The sequence below is a fragment of the Ovis canadensis genome, chromosome Y, assembly GCF_042477335.2.
Source record: "Ovis canadensis isolate MfBH-ARS-UI-01 breed Bighorn chromosome Y, ARS-UI_OviCan_v2, whole genome shotgun sequence".
NCBI classification, from domain to species: domain Eukaryota; kingdom Metazoa; phylum Chordata; class Mammalia; order Artiodactyla; family Bovidae; genus Ovis; species Ovis canadensis.
The window spans coordinates 7,028,851-7,048,736 of record NC_091271.1 but is presented as its reverse complement, the minus strand read 5'-3'; the positions used below and the strand labels follow the sequence as shown (position 1 = coordinate 7,048,736).

At 49.6% G+C, this 19,886-nt stretch overlaps 1 protein-coding gene and 1 long non-coding RNA gene across 4 annotated transcripts in view; one reads left to right on the top strand and one right to left on the bottom strand.

Moving 5' to 3' along the window:
* Window positions 1-15,359, top strand: part of LOC138431418 (G-protein coupled receptor 143) — a 33,684-nt gene extending 18,325 nt beyond the window's left edge. The window contains exons 5-9 of the mRNA XM_069573554.2: window positions 1,142-1,251; window positions 3,559-3,667; window positions 5,335-5,452; window positions 6,762-7,005; window positions 14,913-15,359. Of these exons, the coding sequence (XP_069429655.1) occupies window positions 1,142-1,251; window positions 3,559-3,667; window positions 5,335-5,452; window positions 6,762-7,005; window positions 14,913-14,995 (664 nt within the window). The 3' untranslated portion in view covers window positions 14,996-15,359. The remainder of the gene's footprint in view (window positions 1-1,141; window positions 1,252-3,558; window positions 3,668-5,334; window positions 5,453-6,761; window positions 7,006-14,912) is intronic.
* Window positions 1-19,824, bottom strand: part of LOC138929851 (uncharacterized) — a 28,659-nt gene extending 8,835 nt beyond the window's left edge. The window contains exons 1-2 of one of the 3 annotated variants that reach the window (XR_011446058.1): window positions 19,730-19,824; window positions 5,310-5,482 (exon numbers count right to left, since the gene is read on the bottom strand). This is a non-coding gene — a long non-coding RNA (uncharacterized lncRNA). Of the gene's footprint in view, window positions 1-281; window positions 1,161-5,309; window positions 5,483-19,729 lie in introns of those variants that run through there. The other 2 variants (XR_011446059.1, XR_011446060.1) reach the window with 2 other exon arrangements.
* Window positions 19,825-19,886: the final 62 nt, after the last annotated feature.

Here is a 19,886-nt window from a genome sequence, read left to right as displayed (position 1 = left end):
CCTCCTCTGCACCCTCCATCTCTCCACCCTCCATCATCTCCACCCTTCATCATCTGCATCCTCAGAGCACTGTGCAAGCTCCCACCCTCACTCATCTGTCCCTCATCATTCGAATCTCATCTTTTGTTCCTCCTGTTTCCCTTTCTCCCCTCAAGCCCTTGTAGACCATGGTTTAGCTTTCACAGCTGAAGAAGAAAGCTTCATTTAAAAAAGAACGCACCATGTTCACATGGTATTGCCATCCTTAGGGCAACAAAAGGTGGGCACTGCATTGTTCACACCTGTTTTCTTGCATTCTCCTGCCACTTTCATCTCTGGCGTGCGCACTCCATACTGATGAAAGCACCGGCATCTTTATCAAGCCGTCCTCCCGGACCTCCAGGGCTGCGCCTTCCTCTGGTTTTCCACCTCATCTGGGGTCAGACCTGAGCAACTTCTCCTTTGGATGCCCTTTCCCCCTTTCCCACTTTCTCTACATTACACATTTGTTCAGTGACACTCCCAGCCTTGGCAACATAGCTGTGTGTGGCACACCACCATGTCATGTTGCTGACGGATGAGTCTCACAACCCATCTGTAGACATTCCTGTCTTTCTTTCTGAAAAGAACCACCAAAATGATTATGGGTCACCTTGAGAACAAGTGTCCTGAGAAATAGGAAGCTCGGGTGTTTTCAGTTGTTCGAGGGCAGAGCTTGGATCTTATTGATGATGTCAGCCAGGCCTAGCATGTAGTAAAGTGCTGAGACCTAACTAGTCTGTTGAGTACCTTTGTCTTGCTTGAACTGTGTGTGTTTTCTTTGCAGGGGTCCCACAGAGGTGTTGTGGTGGGGGTGGGCATCCACCATCCCATCTTTTCCTGTCTTTACTTTTTTTCCAGCGGGCAACTTGAAAAGCGGCCTGCTTTCTGAGACAAGACAGAACTGTGATTGATCCTCCTTCTCCTTCTGTGACTTACTTGCTTGTCCACAGACAGGAGGAGATGAGTCAGGTTTCCTTCCTGCAGCCAGAAGTGATCTGTGCATTTCCCTTTGCACTTGGGTCCTCTTATCTCGGCTTTCAGATAAAGCAGCGGGTTATTTCAGGTAAAGCCTCATTGTTGGAGAATGCCTCTGTTTTTCTCTCCCCCCACCCCCCACCAGGTGCGAGAGGGGCCTGGAGCACGCCATCCCCCACTACATCACCACGTACTTGCCGCTGCTACTGGTCCTCGTGGGCAACCCCATCCTATTCCGAAAGACAGTAACTGCAGGTAAAGGGCAGGGAAGCTTCCCTGGGGATGAGGCCACGGGGATGAGCCCCAGGTCTTGGGTCCCTGACCTCATCTGTCATCCTGCAGAGACTAGCAGAATAGAGTTGGAGAGAGTGAGTGGGTTTACATCAGTGACAGGGAGCAAGCCTACTCAGTCACAGGCTAGATGAAGTCTTTGCCAGCATCCGTTAGCGCACGGCTCAGGGACCTGTGGACTTTTCCCTTCTACCTGGACTCACCCTGGGTCTGTCCTTGGCGTGCCCCAAAGACCCAGTGTCCTTGAAACCTGGCGGAGGGGGAGATGGGAACAGGAGAGGAAAGGAAAGGTCAGCTGTTGGCGAGGGGTGGAGATGGAGAGGGCTATCCCCGTGTTGTCTGGGCCCGTGTCTTCTCCCAGCTGGGCAGGAAGCAGGAAGGGGCCCACAGGACATGAGTCAGAGGCACCAGAAAGATCTGGGCAAGAAGGTGAGTCAGCAGACCCGGAGGAGGGGGACTGCATTCCAGCCCCCTACCCCATCCTTGAGGAGACGAGCCCTGGGGCAAGTCTCCAGCCCCCTCTTGCCCTGTGGGTCCCTCACGGGCAGAATCAGGATAAACAAACACACCTCCGCAGAAAGGTCACTGGAGGAGCGACTGGACTGCAGAACGTTAAGCGATATGCTCTGCTACTTAGGGAGACATCACCAAGGCTCTTTGGGTCTCTCTCTTCATATCTGTGTTGAAAACCAGTGTGTGTACGCATGTCACTAACACAACACTGGAAATCAACTCTACTGCAAGAAAAATTGAAAAACACACAACCCCCCTAGTGTATTAGAAAGAAAGAAAGTGAAGTCGCTCAGTCGTGTCCAAACTTTGTTACCCCATGGGTTGTAGCCTGCCAGGTTTCTCCATCCATGGAATTTTCCAGCCAAGAGTACTGTAGTGGGTTGATATTTCCTTCTTCAGGGGATCTTCCCAACCCAGGGATTGAACCCTGGTCTCCTGCATTTTAGGCAGATGCTTTTACTGTCTGAGCCAAATACAGCTTTTTTAAAACTACTGCATTAAAACATAGTGATTAAAAAATAGTGATTCAATTACATCAAATAAAACAAAGTGTAGAAAAAAACACTGGAAAGAAATACAGTAAGATGCTAATAGTTGTCTTTGGGGGATGATAGGTTATTAATTTTTTTCTAAACTTTTTAAATATTTTTCAACTTCTGTAAAGGAGGAATGCTAACTCTTTCAACATTTTAAAATAGCAAGTATGAGACGCACATTCTTTCACTGCAGGGGGCCTGGGTTTAATCCCTGGTTGAGGAACTAAGATCCCACATGCAGAGAGTCTTGGCCAAAGAAAGAAAGAAATCAAGGATAAATTATTATTATTTTAAAATTTTTTGGCTACACTTTTCAGCATGGGGCATTATAGTTCCCTGATCAGAGATCGAACCTTCACCCTCCGTGTTGGACGCATGGAATCTTATAACCACTGAACCACCAGACAAGTCCCCTAGTGAATTATTCTTATAATAAAAATATTTTTTTATATTTGTATTTTATATTTATAAAATAATTTTTATTATAAAGATAAAAAGTATAACCTGTTAAAAATACAGTTCCTGAATGAATAAAATCCAGATAAAATTGGGGGTGTAGTTAACAGCCTGTACCAGCATTGTGTTCTTCATGCTGACCAACGTGTGGTTGTGGAAGATGCTAACACTGGGGGCAGCTGGGTATAGCTATATGGGGACTCTGCTATCTTTTTATATCTTGTATAAATCTAAACAATTTCAAAAGTGAAAGTGAAAGTTGCTCAGTCATGTCCAACTCATTGTGAACCCACGGACCATAAAGTCCGAGAAATTCTCCAGGCCAGAATACTGGAGTGGGTAGCCTCTCCCTTCTCCAGGGGGATCTTCCCAAGCCCAGGGATTGAACCCATGTCTCCCACACTGCAGGCAAATTCTTTACCAGCTGAGCCACCAGAGAAACCCCAGAATCCTGGAGTGGGTAGCCTCTCCCTTCTCCAGGGGCTCTTCCCGACCCAGGAATTGAACTGGGGTCTCCTGCGTTGCAGGTGGATTCTTTACCATCTGAGCTATCAGGGAAGCCACAAAGACTTCAGAGTAAACCTTTAAAAGCTATGTATTCCCCCCGAGTGTCTGAGAAGCACCCCGCCCCGCCCCATGCAGTGGTGAGAGAGGCATGGCTGGTATCTTGCCTCTTGCTCTCCAGGGTGACTTGCGGGGTCCCATCAGGTTTGCTGGCCTTTGCAAATCATGAACATCACACGCCATTCCCCTCTGCTCTTCACAGTGGCCTCCTTACTGAAGGGAAGACAAGGCATTTACACGGAGAACGAGAGACGCATGGGAGCCATGATCAAGACCCGATTCTTCAAAATAATGCTGGTTTTCATCGTTTGGTAATGTGTTTCTGTTTCTTTAAACTGTCACTGGGAGGTGAAATGCAAACCACTTGTAAGATGCCTCCCCAAGTGTGACCTGAGTTCCAGAGGCAGAGTCTTGGGAGACAAAACCTTCTGAGGCTTGTCCAGATAGCCCTGGAGGCAATGCTGTCCAGACAGGAAGGCCAGTCTACAGCCGTAACCTTCTGGAAAGAAATTCATGTCCACTCAAATTATAGAGAATCCCTAAGAACAGAAAATCCTCACTTTTATGTGGTCACATCCCAACCACTTGCCTCCAGAGTATTGTCCCATCGCCGGGGGTTAATGTTCAAATCAAATGCTTCATCATGCCTTCTAAATCCATCTTTTATTTTTGCATCCATCTTTGTTTTATTTTTTAATTAATTAATTTTTTTAGTCGTTGCTGCAGTGTGAGGCAGGTGGGATCTTACTTCCCCGGCCAGGGATTGAACCCTCATCCCTTGCACTGACAGTACCGAGTTCTGACCACTGGGACGGCTAGGGAAGTCCCTGCATTTGTCTTGACAGCAGGATTCCTGTGTCTGATGAGACACAGGGGCAACGGCCCGTGTCTGTGTGATGACTCACAGCTCAGGGCAACAAGGACAGAAACCATGACTCCCCAGGGAGTCCAGTGGTTAGGCCTCTAAGCTCCCATTGCATGGGGCAAGAGTTCCATCTCTGGTTGCCACGGCCAAAAAACAACCAAAAAAAAAAAACAAAAACCAAGAATGGTATAGAGCAATCTTCATCTCCTCAGTGGGCCTACCCTGTCCCCCACAGTCAGTCTGCCCCAGCATTTCAGGTGGGTTTGCTCTGTGCACATAGACCTGTGACGAGCACCAAATCAGAAAGCCCTTTGCTGCAGCGACAGAGTGCTTTGCAAGACAGGGCACATGCTGGTGGTTAATAATTTATCTGATGGGAGGAGGCTGGTTTGGACATTCTCCTGGGAGAGCCGTGAGTTACCTCCCTCTAAAAATATCCCGAGCCTGCCATTTCCAACTTCACTGACCTGCCGACAGTAACGTCAGAAATTTCCGACGTAAAACATCAAGGTTCGTGTTGGTCTCCATTAAGACGTCAGCTTGCTCATCAAAGGAAGAATGACTTCTGGGCTATTTGACGTGTGCTAGAACCTTCCACCCAACATGGTGTTGATTGTGACCATCGGAAGGGTCTCTTGGTCTCTGCTTTTGGCTGAGGGGGATGCCATCTCTGACGTCTAATTCTCGTCTAATTCTCCTGCAGCTATTTGGTCACCCCTGCCAGACTTCTAGGTCTTGGGAGACATGTTCCCTGGGGCTTCTCAGGTGGCTCAGTGGATAAAAAAAATCTGCCTGCAATACCAGAGGTGTGGGTTCGATCCCTAAGTTGGGAAGATCCCCTGGAGGAAGAAATGGCAACCCACTCCAATATTCTTGCCTGGGAAATCCCATGGACAGAGGAGCCTGGTGGGCTACAGTCCATTGGGGTCGCAAAGAGTTAGACATGATGGAGTGACTCAACAGTCATGGGTGCAGACATGTCCCCTGACCTCTGGCACTGATAAAAAATGATATTGTGACGCAATTATCCTCCCATTAAAAATAAGCAAAAAAAAAAAAAAAAGAATAATATCGCATGTTCTCTTTACCTGTGGCCCATTTTCTGTCTCACAGCTGGTTCTCAAATGTCATCAACGAAAGCCTTTTGTTCTATCTTGAAACGCAAGCAGATATCAACAGCAGCTCTTTGAAACAGGTCAGAAATGCAGCCAAGACCACGTGGTTCATGATGGTAGGTCAATCTTGATTTTAAATGTACTTCCTAAAGAAGAAAAAAACCCAGACAGGATAAAAACCACTGAGAAGTATGATCTATGTGTTATTTAAATATGCAGTGAGTTGGAGAGGTTGCGGGGGCCCCCTTATCTGGCTGTGGTCCATGAGCCAGCTTGTGCATTTAGTGTTGGCATCATTATTAAATGGATCTGACTCTGGTAAGTCAGTTTGGCAAGTGTCTCGAACCCTTCAGGCTGACTAAACATATCTGGGAATTTATCTGGAAGAAATGTTTCAGACTGAAAACGCCGCAGAGTTGGAGGTATTCCTTGGAACACTATCCATAAATATAAAGCATTGTAGACAACCCACATTTTTTTTTTAATAAAAGGGAACGGTTAAGTAAATCACTGTCTTTGATCTTGACGGAATGGTATGCAGATGTTGAAAATGATAATGTAAAATATAACAATTCTGAAATCTCATAAATGAAAAATGCAGGATGTAGAGATTATACTCATTTCAACCACCTAATCACACATGTAGGCAACCATATTGCCTAGAAACTCACCACCATAATCAGGTGGAAAGCTGTTTCCAGTATATTGTGTCTCCACTACAAAAACTCCATACAGGAGCTGTTAGTGGAGAGGTGCCTGGGTTTCCCTGGTGGCTCAGCAGTAAGAGAATCCACCTGCCAACGAAGGAGACCCCAGTTTGATCCCTGAGTCAGGAAGATCCCCTGGAGAAGGGCCTGGCAACCCACTCCAATATTCTTGCCTGGAGAATCCCACGGGCAGAGAAGCCTGGTCGGGCTACGGTCCATGAACTTGCAAAGAGTTGGAAGCCACTTAGCAAGTAAACAAGTGGAGAGGCGCACCGTGTCCTCAATTAAATGCTTGTGCGTTCAGTGTTAGCATCATTATTAAACGCATTTGACTCTGGTAAATCAGTTTGGCAAGTGTCTCAAACTTTTCAGGCAGACTAAGAATATCTGGGAATTTCTCTGGAAGAAATGTTGCAAAGTGAGAAAGCCACAGAGCTGGAGGTATCCCTTGGAACACTGCCCATAAATATCAAGTGTTCTAGACAACCCACATTGCTGGGGTGATGCCCGGGACCTTCCTCTCCACCCCGCTGGTCTCCTGTGTCCCCCACGCACCTCTGAAGGCCCAGCACCTCCAAGCCAATCTCTCTCTTGCCCCAAACTAGCCAATAGGACGTGCCCCAGCTGAGGCCAGACCTGTGGACCGAAGTGACCCCCATGAGCCCCGATGCCCGTCAGCACCCTGACTTATATGCCGTCTCTTTCTCCTCCCTTCCAGGGGATCCTGAATCCAGCCCAAGGTTTCCTCTTGTCCCTGGCCTTCTACGGCTGGACGGGCTGCCGCCTGACACTTCCAGGTCCCAGCAAGGAGATCCAGTGGGACTCGATGACCACCTCGGCCACCGAGGGGGCTCCCCCATCCCCCGGGGGCCCCCACGAGCCCAGGGAAGGCCCCGCTCCCAAGAAGGAGCTGCCAGGCGGCACGCACACTTCCGATGAGGCCTTGAGCTTGCTTTCTGAAGGTAAGAGCCTCTGGGTAGAGGCAGGCCTAGGTTGGGGGCCCCAGGCTCCCCAGGAACTCCTTTGTCAATGACCAGGAGACTCTCTGCCCTGATTTCTGGAACCAGCTTCAGGGCATGAGTGGAAAGGGACCACCTTAATCTTGCAGCTCATCACTCACCTGTCCTTGTAATATGAGCATGGTGCCTTTCCCCTGCCTGCGAGCCACGTGGCTTCAGTCCTGTTGAACTCTCTGCGACCCCAGGGACTGTCACCTCTGCCAGGCTCCTCTGTCCGTGGGCATTCTCTTGGTGAGAATACTGGAGCAGGTTGCCATGCCCTCCTCCAGAGGATCGTCCCTTTCCCACTACTGAGCACCGTAGCCTTGCGTTAATGATCACTAGCTCTGCCTTGGGGTGCATGACATTCTGAGTCTGAGATAAATGGTCATTTCTCACCCGGCACTGACGTGTGCTGTAAGACAGTGAACAGTAGGCAGCCTGACCTCTGGAGATTTTTACGTGCAGTTTTGGTTTGTCCACTTCATCCGGGGGCGTTTAAGATGAAATGCAGGTCGCCTATCACTGGCTATTCCACTCTGTCCTCTTCATTTCAAGACTCTTGCACTGTGGTCCTCAAATCGGTCCTCTTTTTCAACTCCTGTTCATCTAATTTGGACTCCCCTAGTGGCTCAGATGGTAAAGTGTCTGCCTACAATGCTGGAGACCAGGGTTCGATCCCTGAGTCGGGAAGATTCCCCTGGAGAAGGAAATGGCAACCCATTCCAATCTTCTGCCTGGAGAATCTCATGGATGGAGGAGACTGGTGGGCTACAGTCCATAGGGTCTCAAAGAGTCAGACATGACTGAGCGACTTCATTTTCACTTTTCCTCTAATTTGGGGTTATGTCCATTAACCCAACTGATATGGAGGATGAAAGTATCAGTTTACGGCCCAAATAATGCTTTAAAGCTTGAAAGTGAAAGTGAAGTCAGGACTGATTTCATTTAGGATGGACTGATTGGATCTCCTTGCAGCCCAAGGGACTCTCAAGGGTCTTATCTAACACCACAGTTAAAGATGTGGGTACAAGTCAGCAAAGAGAATGACTCCCACATACAAGACCCCTGTGTCTATACCACAGGCTGTATGCTGAGGCCAGAACCCTCAGGAACCGGGGGCCTTTTCAAATAAAGTGGTAATCTCGGAAATGAGATAAGGCTGCCTTAATCTCGAGCGTGTTTCCTTTCTCCTTTCCAGCCAGTTTGCTTCCATAAAACAGAAAATAGTGTTACATGTCAGAGAAAAACCCAGAGACACAAACTCGAAGCGGTAAGTATGGTTAGGCCTCTCCCCATCTGCACTGTTAGGACGAAGCTTGACCTGTTTATCATCCTTAAGCCTCTATCTGCTACTTTAGGATTCACTTCCAGGCCAACAGGCTTCCATCAAGCCTCCGTCATTAAGTGTCTAACGCGGTGTCTGGCACTTACTCACCACTTAACAGAAAAGTCAACGGATTTTGAACAAATATTCCTCGAGCGCTTGCAACCCAATCAACACCATTTTAGCTGAGGCGGGGCTGGGGTGTGAGCGTCTCTGAGAAGTATCATGAGGGGAATTTAGGAATAAAGACTTATAAATAAATAAAGGCTGAACTTGCATGTAGTTTGGCAGTGGGAAGCTGGAGAGAGGCAGGTGGGGCAGAGATCCATCAAGGGGTGTTTACAGATTCTGCATTTTGGAGCCGGCAAAAGGCCAGTTAAGGTTTCTGAGCGGAGATAGAACGCTTACATTTGCTTGTAGGACTAACCTAGTGACTGGAAAATCCCATGGATGGAGGAGTCCATGGGGTCGCGAAGAGGCGGGCAGAACTGAGCGACTTCACTTTCATGTCTGTGGTGGCGGTTCACAGTGAGAGGATCTGCGTCTAATTCCTGGTGACAACTTGAGTCCAGAATACGAGGAGCACCTTTGTAAAGAGTCAGGATTTCCCACAAGCCCTCCCATCTCTCCAATAATCCCTTGCTTTTCCGTTCTTCCTCCTTCTCCATGCAGTCCCCTGTGTTTCCCACAAAGCTCTATTCCCCGTAATTCCCTACTTCTCTCTCCAACCCCGTGTCTTTTCCGCAGCGCTACACTTCTCCCACAATTTTCTTTCTTCCCCATAATCCTTGTCTTGCCCACAACTCTCCATTTTCCCGCAGCTTTCTGTTTCTTTCCAGAATTCCTCTTCCGGATAATCCCACTTTCCCATAGCTCTTTGCTGTCTGTGGTCTGTCTCACATCGCCATCTTGTCTCCTAGGGTTCTGTCCCGACCACATTTCAGTTCTTCCGCCATTTTATTCTTCTATGATTGTCTATGTTCTCATTTTTGTTTTTTTCTTTTCCACAACTGCCTATTCATCCTCAAATTATTCATTCTTAGGCAAAAATCTTCCAGGGCTCCCCTAACCCTCTTTTTCACGACGACCAGTCTCTCCCACAACACGCTTTCCCCGAAATGAAACAAAGCGAGACTATGATCCTTGCCCACTGCCGCCCACCATTCCATTATGTTCTCTGCCTGCCTGCTGCTGGTGGAGAAGTTTAGTCAAAGAATCAGTTTAATCAGAGAGGTGAGAAATGCTAAAAACAAAGGAAAACCGTCAAAGGAGACCAAATAATAATAATGTACTCTTTAAGTGTCGTGAGATTTCCACTGTAGCTCAAACGGCAAAGAATCTGCCTGCGAGGCAGGAGACACGGGTTCGATCCCTGGGTCGGGAAGATACCCTGGAGAAGAGAATGGCAACCCACTCCAGTATTCTTGCCTGGAGAATTCCGTGGACAGAGGAGCCTGGTGGGGTACAGTCCGCGGGGTCACAAAGAGACATGACTGAGTGACTGACACACACACATACACACAAGGGCCTTTAATTCTTTCTGAAGGGGCTATAGGTAATATTCTGAGCCACCTCCTGTGAGCTGTCTTATAGATACCAAAACACACCAGGTGGAAATGTTAACTACACAATGACCCGACTGTACCCAGGTCTTGAGCTGCCAACAATTCCGAGAACTGACCGCAAAGACGTGGGAACACGTGCTCCCAGGAAGTAAAGATTATCTGTACCTAAAACAACCACGGTGCTGCTCTCAGTGAAGATGACTGTCAGAGGGGACTGTACTGTTTCTGCATGTACCCCCTCCCCCAACTTTGTCTCACCCTCTGCCTGTCAGGGGTTGGCCTTTGGACAGACATCTGCCACTCTCCCCTGTAGTTGCCAGCATCTGAAATATAGCATATTTTTCCTTTCCACCAACTTGGCCCGCTTATTGGCTTTTGAGCGGCGAGCAGCCAGACCCTTTCACATATACCTTTTAGTAACCATAATTTTCTGTTCTGACAATTCTGTATCTCTCCCTCAAGTTCCTGCCCTTTCCCACAGCAGCCTTTCTCACGATTCTCTCTCTCCCATCTCTCTGCATCCTCTGAGCACAGTTCCGTGGCTCCAAAAGTTCCTTTCTCTCTCCAGAATCCCACGCTTCCCCCCAGTTCTCTTTCCCCCTCATCATCGCTCGTCTCCCTCTTGCAGTTTGCTCTTCTTCCGCAGTTGTCCCTCTCACAATGCCTTGTGTTTCCCTCCACGCCCTGTTTCATCTGTGTTTTTCCCCCCACACAGTTCTATTTTGCATAATCTTCCCTTGATCTTCAGAGTTCCCTGTTCTCTCCCACGCTTCCCCGTTCCCTTCCACGTTTCTATTCTGTCTCATCCATCTTGTTGTCTCAGATTCTTTCCTGCCACCCACATGCGGTCCACATGACTCCTGGTGGTTCCACGGGTTCCCAGTGCCCAGGGAGTGTGGGAGCTAACAGACCCCAGGGCCTCCAATCTGTCAGGCTGGCTAAACCTTGAAGACGACTCCACAGCTCGCAGGGGATGCGCGGCCAGGTGTCATACTTTCTGTATAGCGTATGCTCCATACCTCCTGGTTGGGGTTGCCAATTTAGGGCTTTGAGGTGTCAAGGAATCCAAGGACAATGGCCTAGGGCCCAAGAGATGACATGCCTCCCCAAATGGTAGGTCTGCACAGAGCCAGGAAGCTCCCAAGAGCCTGCCTGGACTTGCAAAGCTCACTGCTGGGAGTTGCTAGGAAGGAGGCCCAGCCCTTGGGCACTGTGAGGTCACCAGCAGCTGCACTTCCTGCAAGGACACTCAGGTATTCACACAGTACCGATGCAGAATGAGTACACACCCACCACGGCCTTGTTTGATTTGCTAAGCCCAGATGAGAAGCCCGTGGAAAGTCAGACAGGCTGGAAAGCGCTCGGTGCAGACAGCAGACCAGCTCAGCCCAGGCTGGGCTAGGCCTAGGGGGTCAGGGGTCATCTGAAACGGTGCTGGCATCTGAGACTCACAGAGTGGTTGTGGCAAGAAGGGGTCTCCTTTGAGGAGCCCGAGGGGACAGCGAAGGATGCAAGAACTTAGGAGAAACGAAAAACCACAGGATGTGGAGCATGCCCCAAAGTGTCAGGTCACGAGGGTGGGTGCTGAGCTGAGACCTTGATCACGAGCCACTGTGTGACCCTCCAGGCCATGGTCTTTCTGCAAGAACTACAGAAACTGCACCCCAGTTCCCACGAGCTCAGGATGTGAGGGTAAACAGTGTGGGGTGACCCTGTGAGAAATCAAAGCCTTTGTGAAGCGCCTCCAGCAGGAATGCGGTTTTGGAACCGGAAGTCGTCTTCCCAGCTGGTGCCTGGTCTCCAGTTGAGCTGTTTCAAATCCTAAAAGATGACACTGTGAAAGTGCTGCAGTCAATATGCCAGCAAATTTGGAAAACTCAGCAATGGCCAAAGAACTGGAAAAGGTCAGTTTTCATTCCAATCCCAAAGAAAGGCAATGCCAAAGAATGCTCAAACTACCTCACAGGTGCACTCATCTCACACGCTAGTAAAGTGATGCTTGAAATTCTCCAAGCCAGACTTCAGGAATACTGAACCATGGACTTCCAGATGTTCAATCTGCCTTTAGAAAAGGCAGAGGAACCAGAGATCAAATTGCCAACATCTGCCAGATCATCAAAAAAAGCAAGAGAGTTCCAGAAAAACATCTACTTTTGCTTTATTGACTATGCCAAAGCCTTTAAGCATGTGAGTCATAACAAACTGTGGAAATTTTTTTAAAGAGATGGCAATACCAGACCACCTGACCAGCCTCTTGAGAAACCTATATGCAGATAAAGAAGCAACAGTTAGAACTGGACATGGAACAACAGACTGGTTCCAAATTGGGAAAGGAGTACATCAAGGCGGCTGTACATTGTCACCCTGCTTATTTAACTTCTATGCAGAGTACATCATGAGAAACGCTGGGCTGGAAGAAGCACAGGCTGGGATCAAGATTGCCAGGAGAAATATCAATAACCTCAGATACACAGATGACACCACCCTTATGGCAGAAAGCGAAAGTGAACTAAAAAGCCTCTTGATAAAAGTAAAAGAGGAGAGTGAAAAAGTTGGCTTAAAGCTCAACATTCAGAAAACGAAGATCATGGCATCTAGTCCCATCACTTCATGGCAAATAGATGGGGAAACAGTGGAGACTGAGAAACTTTATTTTTTTTTGGCCCTGAAATAACTGCAGTTCATGGGTCACAGAGTCGGACACGGCTGAGCGACTGAACTGAACTGACTGCCTGGCCTCCAGGAGGAGCACGTTTTCCACTCCAGCCAAACGGCTGCTCCCACACTCTTGACGGGCAACCTGGACTCTCCTGAGATGGGGCTGCAGGGTCCATGCCCGTTGATGTGAGCCTTCCCCCCCTACCCCCGTCTTCTAAATTCCTCTGCTCTCTGGGGGCTCATCACTCTTGGTGTGACCTACTCTGACCTAGAGCCCCCCGGACATAGCTTCATCCTGCCCTGGGAGCTCCCTACGAAACCGTGGGGTTTTGTGGGGGTGGTCGTGGGGATGCTGCAAGCACACACTTGCTTTTTCTTGGTCGTACTCGTGGCCTCTCCCTGCATCTCAGCCTTCTCCAGGTATTTACACCCCTGAGGCTCTCTCTTCTCTTCCTTGAGTATTCTCCAAAACTCTGCACCTGTTAAATAGGGCTCATTTCTGCCTGTCTTGATACATTAGTGTCTTACTGCTCAGAGGGACCCGTGTGGCCTCCCCCTGTTTCAACGCCGCGACCCCACAGGATTTACGCATCTCACATTTGTTTATGGAGCACTTTCTGTGTGTCAGGGGCCACACGTACTACGGCGACTAAGAGAGAGAAATGCGCTGTCCACTGAGATGCTCCATTCTAGCGGCAGAGACAGAATGAAAATCACAAAGAACTGAAGGACGTCCCTGGTGGTCCCTGGGGAAGAATCCACTTGCCAGTGCCAGGGACATGGGTTCGATCCCTGGGCCAGGAAGATTCCGCATGCTGTGGGGCAACTAAGCCCAGGCACCATAAGTACTGAGCAGCAAGTACTATGAAGGACTCCAGCGGTTCCTTGGTGGTCCCTGGTGCTGTGACGGACCCTTGGTGGTCTGGTGGTTAAGAATTAGCTTTGCAATGCAAGGAACACTGGTCTGATCCCTGTTCCAAGAAGACCCCACATGCCACAGGGCAAGAAAGCCTGTGTGCCACCAACTACTCGGCCTGTGAGCCACAAATACTGAAACCCGTGCTTTGCAGCAGCAGAAGCCACCACAATGAGAAAGCCGCTTACCGCAACTAGAGAAAGCCCACGCAGAGCAGCAAAGGCCCAGCACAGCTACAAACAAGCGATTTAAAATAATGCACTTGAAGCAGAAGCGACTCAAGGGAAAAAAAAAAAAGCTGGACGTCATCGAAATTAAACAAGTTAAAAAAAGAGAGGAAAAAGGAAGTGCTGTGAACAACGGCATATCCGTAGAGGGCAGGAGACTGGTTTCAGCAAGGTGTCCAGGACACCTCTTTGAGAATGAAGTGACATTCGCGTTGAGACCTGAGTGCAGCGTGGGAGTGAGCCACAGGAACATCAGGAGAGCTTCATAGGCAGAAAAGGGGACGTGCAAAGGCCTGGTGGCAGGACTGAGCTTGGGTGTAAAGAAGCCTGTGCCTGAAGTTTGTGAGCAAGCGGAGGGTCATGACGGGAACAGGCTGCAGCCGTCCGTAGGGTGTATAGGTTGAGAGAATTTGGGATTTGGGAGGTTTTCAGCAAGGGCAGTCACCTGCCTCACGCACAGCTGAAAAGGCCACCCTTCCCTATGTCCTCCATGGCTTACTCCTGACACACACATACACACCCACCCTAGAACCTGGCACAACAGCAGGCAAGCCTGGGTACTTCTGCCCTGAGAGAATAATCCTCACATCTGTTCCCACAGAATCCAGAGGAAGCTGTGTCATTGGGATGGATTAAACAGGCCTCTAGGAGTACAGTTTTGGCAAGGCATGCCTGGCTTTGATTCTACTGATTGCTCCCTACACCCTTCCCCCTCCTCCATCCGCGAAAAGGCCACTCTCAGTTTTAGCAAGAGAAGGCCTCTGGGCACCTCCTGGAATTGTGCAAAAGCAGTGGCCGGGTGACCATGTAGCCCCACTGCCCTAGTGACCCCCTAGCATCACAGAGCGCTGAGATAGCAGGACCCCTGATTTAGCGCAAGCCCCAGGGCCGGGAGCTGCAGAGGGTCAGCAGGCCTGGTTTCCATTTGCTCTGCAGCACCCACAGGGTTTGGCTGAGAGTGTCTCAAGGCAAGGGGGCGGGGTGGATATAGTCATGACGTCAGTCAAGTTGCCCGAGAAGATTCTGTAGGGCTTGCTGTGCCCTTTGGGATGCTTTAATCCCACGTAGGTGGACGTATTGTGTATTTTTCTTTTTTCTCTTTTTAATACGGCCGTGAAAGTTGTAAAAGGCATTCCAGACATTGACACCAACCCGTGACAGTCTTTCCTCCTCCCCAGGTTCCGACGGCAGCACCATTGAAATCCACATCGCAAGCGGGTCCCGCGGCGGAAAGGCGGCGGACTCTCTTCTGAAAGTCTGAGGAGACCCGTAGAGAGGACAAGACAGGGGGGTCTGGACCCTGTGTGTGTTTTCAGACACGAGGGTTCTCATCCCTTCCGACAGTACTCTTGCCCCGCAGTCAGCACACTGCGGGGTGTAGCGTGCCCCGCCACTGGATCTTCCTGCCATCCCAGTTAAGAGCATGTTCCCTGGCAGCCTCTGTGTGACGCAGAGGCCCACCGCGAGCCTGTGCTTGGGAAAGAAAGGCAGATTCCCTTGGAGACCAGCAGCTTGTCTGAGTCTCTGTGGACATTCATTTCTCTAATCTGGCTGTAATCTCAACGCCAGATCCAGGTCCTTGGAAGAGTTAATAAATAACAATAAAAAAAAGTAGTTGTGTCCGAGCTCCCAGCCTGACTTGGGGTCTGTCTGAATAACACCTCTAAGTGAATGCTATTGTTTAAGATAAGTGATGTTGCAGGGACCGGTGACGCACCTGGGAGCAAGTTCCTCATCCACCACTAGGGGGCAGAGGAGGGCAGGCTTGGACCTCCAGGTTAGCCTTCGCTGGGTCCTCAGCTGTGTTGAGCGGTGGTTGATGCAGTCTGAGGGAGGCTTCCGTTCAGTGACTCAGCCAGGTCGGATTCTTTGCGACCCCATGGACTGCAGCACGCCAGGCCTCCTTGTCCATCACCAGCTCCCAGAGCTTGCTCAAAGGCATGTCCATCCAGATGGTGATGCCATCCAACCATCTCATCCTCTGTCATCCCCTTCTCCACCTGCCCTCAATCTTTCCCAGCATCAGGGTCTTTTCCAAGGAGTCAGTTCTTCGCATCATGTTGCCGAAGTATTGGAGCTTCAGTATCAGTCCTTCCAATGAACACCCAGGACTGATCTCCTTTAAGATGGACTGGTTGGATCTCCTTGCAGTCCAAGGGACTCTCAAGACAGTTCAAAAGCATCAATTCTTCGGCACTCAGCCTTCTTTATGGTCCAACTCTTACATCCACACATGACTATGGGAAAAACCATAGCTTTGATTATATGGGCTTAGGACCTGACTCTGCTCAGATCATTGCCTACATTTCCATCTTTCCATAATTTTACATATATAATAATATATGTATGGATGCGAGAGTTGGACTGTGAAGAAAGCTGAGCGCCGAAGAATTGATGCTTTTGAACTGTGGTGTTGGAGAAGACTCTTGAGAGTCCCTTGGACTGCAAGGAGATCCAACCAGTCCATTCTGAAGGAGATCAGCCCTGGGTGTTCTTTGGAGGGAATGATGCTGAAGCTGAAACTCCAGTACTTTGGCCACCTCATGCAAAGAGTTGACTCATTGGAAAGGACTTTGGTGCTAGGAGGGATTGGGGGCAGGAGGAGAAGGGGTCGACAGAGGATGAGATGGCTGGATGGCATCACTGACTCGATGGACGTGAGTCTGGGTGAACTCCGGGAGTTGGTGATGGACAGGGAGGCCTGGCGTGCTGTGATTCATGGAGTCGCACAGAGTCGGACACGACTGAGCAACTGAACTGAACTGAACTGAGTAATATAAAGCTGTCCTTTGGTATCCATGAGAGGTTTGTTCTGGGACCCCTACGGATACCAAAATCCACGGAGGCCCTCCACACCTGCATAGTCTGCCGTCACGGGGCAATGTGGATGACTGTCTGTTTACAGACTTCATGTATTATAAACATACATGTGTATATACGTATTTGGAGACAAAAATATTGGACACACTACACCCAGGAGACACAAGCCACCTAGGTAAGTCTATGGCACAAGCACACACCATTTCCTCAGTTCTTCTGTGTGACCCTCATTCACATCAAGACTAGGACTCTTGTCTCGCACTGGAAAAGCTGCTTCTGGGTTTGTGCTTTTGGAGTCGTAGGGCCACAGATGGGATTCAGGGCATCCCACAACCGTGACTGTGGTACCCCAGGGCCGCACGCTCCTAAAACTGCACTTGTTATTACATCACAGCCACCTTGACCCAAACTGTCCAGCAGCAGTAAAAAGGACTTTTGAGCCTGTCTGGGTTTTTAACCTCTGTGTCGATATCCTGTCTGCCCCAATCATCAGAGAAGCCCCGAGACCTCTTCTCTGAGGGTTCCTCCTGCCGAGCAAGACACAGCCCCAACCCCACTCTAGAGCAAAGATGCTAGCCGCTGGCTTCCCCAGGCTCCCTTTCAGCTAGAGTGTGTCTGGCGTGGCCGATGAGACTCGTGCCCCAAGTCAACGCTGGAAACTGATGCACAAGGCAATGGTCTGTGCAGAAGCAATGCTGGGGAGGGGTTGGCAGCTGGCATGTCTGCTTTGGAAGGCAGCCTGGGTGAGACCCCAGGGGCCAGCCCAGCGTCTGGCATCGAGCTGTGAGCAGCTCCCCAGTGCTGTGTGTGTTACCTGCATGGGCCTGATTCGGTGCCTGGCTCAAGCCAGTTCTATCTGCACTGCCCACAACACCTGGGATACCCCAGAGCTGCTCAATATACTCCTCAGCCATTCTTTCTGGCTTATGTTAGCCAGAGTCCAGTGGACCAGCTGGTAAAGAATCTGCCTGCAATGCAGAAGACCTGGGTTCGATACCTGGGTGGGGAAGGTCCCCTGGAGAAGGAAATGGCAATCCACTCTAGTATTCTTGCCTGGAGAATTCCATGGACAGAGGAGCCTGGCGGGCTACACACAGTCCATGGGGTAGCAGAGTCAGACATGACTTTAGCAACTAACAGTTTCACTTTCAGTTCAGTTCAGTCACTCAGTCTTGTCCGACTCTTTGCCACCCCACGGACCGCAGCACGACAGGCCTCCCTGTCCATCATTAACTCCCGGAGTTTACTCAGACTCACATCTATTGACATGAGTTTCACTTAGTTGCTCAGTCATGTCTGACTCTTTGCAACCCCATGGACTACAGCACAGCAGGGCTCCCTGTCCATCACCAACCCCCAGGGTCCACCCAAACCCATATCCATTGAGTCCGTGATGCCATCAAACCATCTCATCTTCCTTCTCCTCCTGCCCTCAATCTTTCCCAGCACCAGGGTCTTTTCAAATGAGCCAGCTCTTTGCATCAGGTGGCCAAAGTATTGGAGTTTCAGCTTCAACATCAGTCCTTCCAATGAATACCCAAGACTGATCTCCTTTAGGATGGACTGGTTGGATCTCCTTGCAGTCCAAGGGACTCTCAAGAGTCTTCTCCAACACCACAGTTCAAAAGCATCAATTCTTCGGTGCTCAGCTTTCTTTACAGTCCAACTCTCACATCCATACATGACCACTGGAAAAACCATAGCCTTGGAAAGTGTTTAAATGAGCCTACTCACTGGCCTATTGCAAAGATTCCCTACCTCCTCATTCACAATCATAGTTTGGGTGGAGTTTCTCTCAGCAACTCGCCTCAAGCATAAGTGTTTCCCTTTATAGGAGCTCCCATGCTCCAGAGTATTATTAACTTCAAGGTTCAGGGGAAGGTAACACTTTTAACCGTCCCTGCCTGCCCCCACCGCTGTGGAGTGTCCCTCCCCTCGACTTCCCAGGCCGCTCTGCGTGTGGACCTATATCTTAACTTTGCTTACCTTGCACGTGGATGAAGACACTTTGCAGAAAAAGGGAGCCAGGCTGGGGAAAAAACAACAAAAATCCCACCCAATTCTGAGTCTTTCGTAAAGGTCCATATCTGCTGCCCACGCCTTACCATGAGTGTAAACTAGTGATTTGCAGGCTCCCAACACCAACAGTGACTAATACCAGTGCCCACAGGTGCACAGAACCCTCGCCGTGAGTATGAAGAACACCTCGAAGACCTTTTAGGAACATCACCCAGATGTGTGCCCCTAAAAAAAGCCAAACAAGTTCTCTGCTCCGTGAGTGGAAACTCAGATTCCCAAAACAAATTGGGGAAAGGGGGGTGGTTCTCAACAGACAAATATTTTTAGAATCACTGCAGCAGAGGGTTGCATAGAGATTCAAGTTAGGTAAAAGTTTGGGCAATCTGGTCTCAACCCAGTTTCCGTCATAGCGTGAAGAGACCTCCTTGGAGCTGTGCCCGAGCTACCAGTGTGTTGCTTCAGGTACGGAAGCCCGAGTTCCAACACACTCATTTACCGGTCGTTAAGTCCTGCCTTGCGACGTGCACCCCGGGGGGTTTGGGACATGGGTCACCCCAGGCCCTTCAGCAGCAGGGCTCAGGAGTGCTCAGAGATTCACCCCAGATCCGCCATGTGAAAGCACTGGCAAGGCTTACCAAAAAAAGAGAGAGAAAAAATCAAAACCGGGCAGGTCTGCACCTCGGGCAACACTGGGGTAGAAGCAACAGCCGAGGTCTGGCGTGATTCCCACGCAGGGTCAGCTTGTGGCCAGAGGACACGGGGGCTCTTTGGGGTGGCTCACATGCACAACCAAATGCAGCCCGTCTGGCTGCCTCTGTGTCAGCTCCCCGCTGCCTATCACCAGGGGAACATCTCTTCAAAGTGACCATGTCACTTCTGTTTACTGATCACAGTGGCATAAAGGGAACCGGTCACCGTCTGCATGCATCTGCCTGCACCGTGGGTTGTGCCCAGTCACCGGCATCCCTATGACTTTAGGTTCTTCTAACTCATTACTCATCCTGGAACTCAAAACTGCCAGCGACCCAAGCCTGCAGACAGGAGAACATCCATCTGCTTTTTGACTTTTCTAAAACCGCCCCAGCCTGAAACAAAGTAAGGAGAAGGAAACTAGTTACCAAAAAAAAAAAAAAAAAAAAAAAAAGGGCACGCTCACCTTTCACATCAGAATGCATCTGCAATCTCTGGTCTCTTCATCCATCTGGTTTACAACCAACCGGTTGTAAAAGCAGCCCCGGCCCCTGCCCATTTCTCCAGGAGAGAAAAAAAAAAAAAGAGCTTGGGGACTTGAGGCAGCGGAGTTAGGTTAGCGC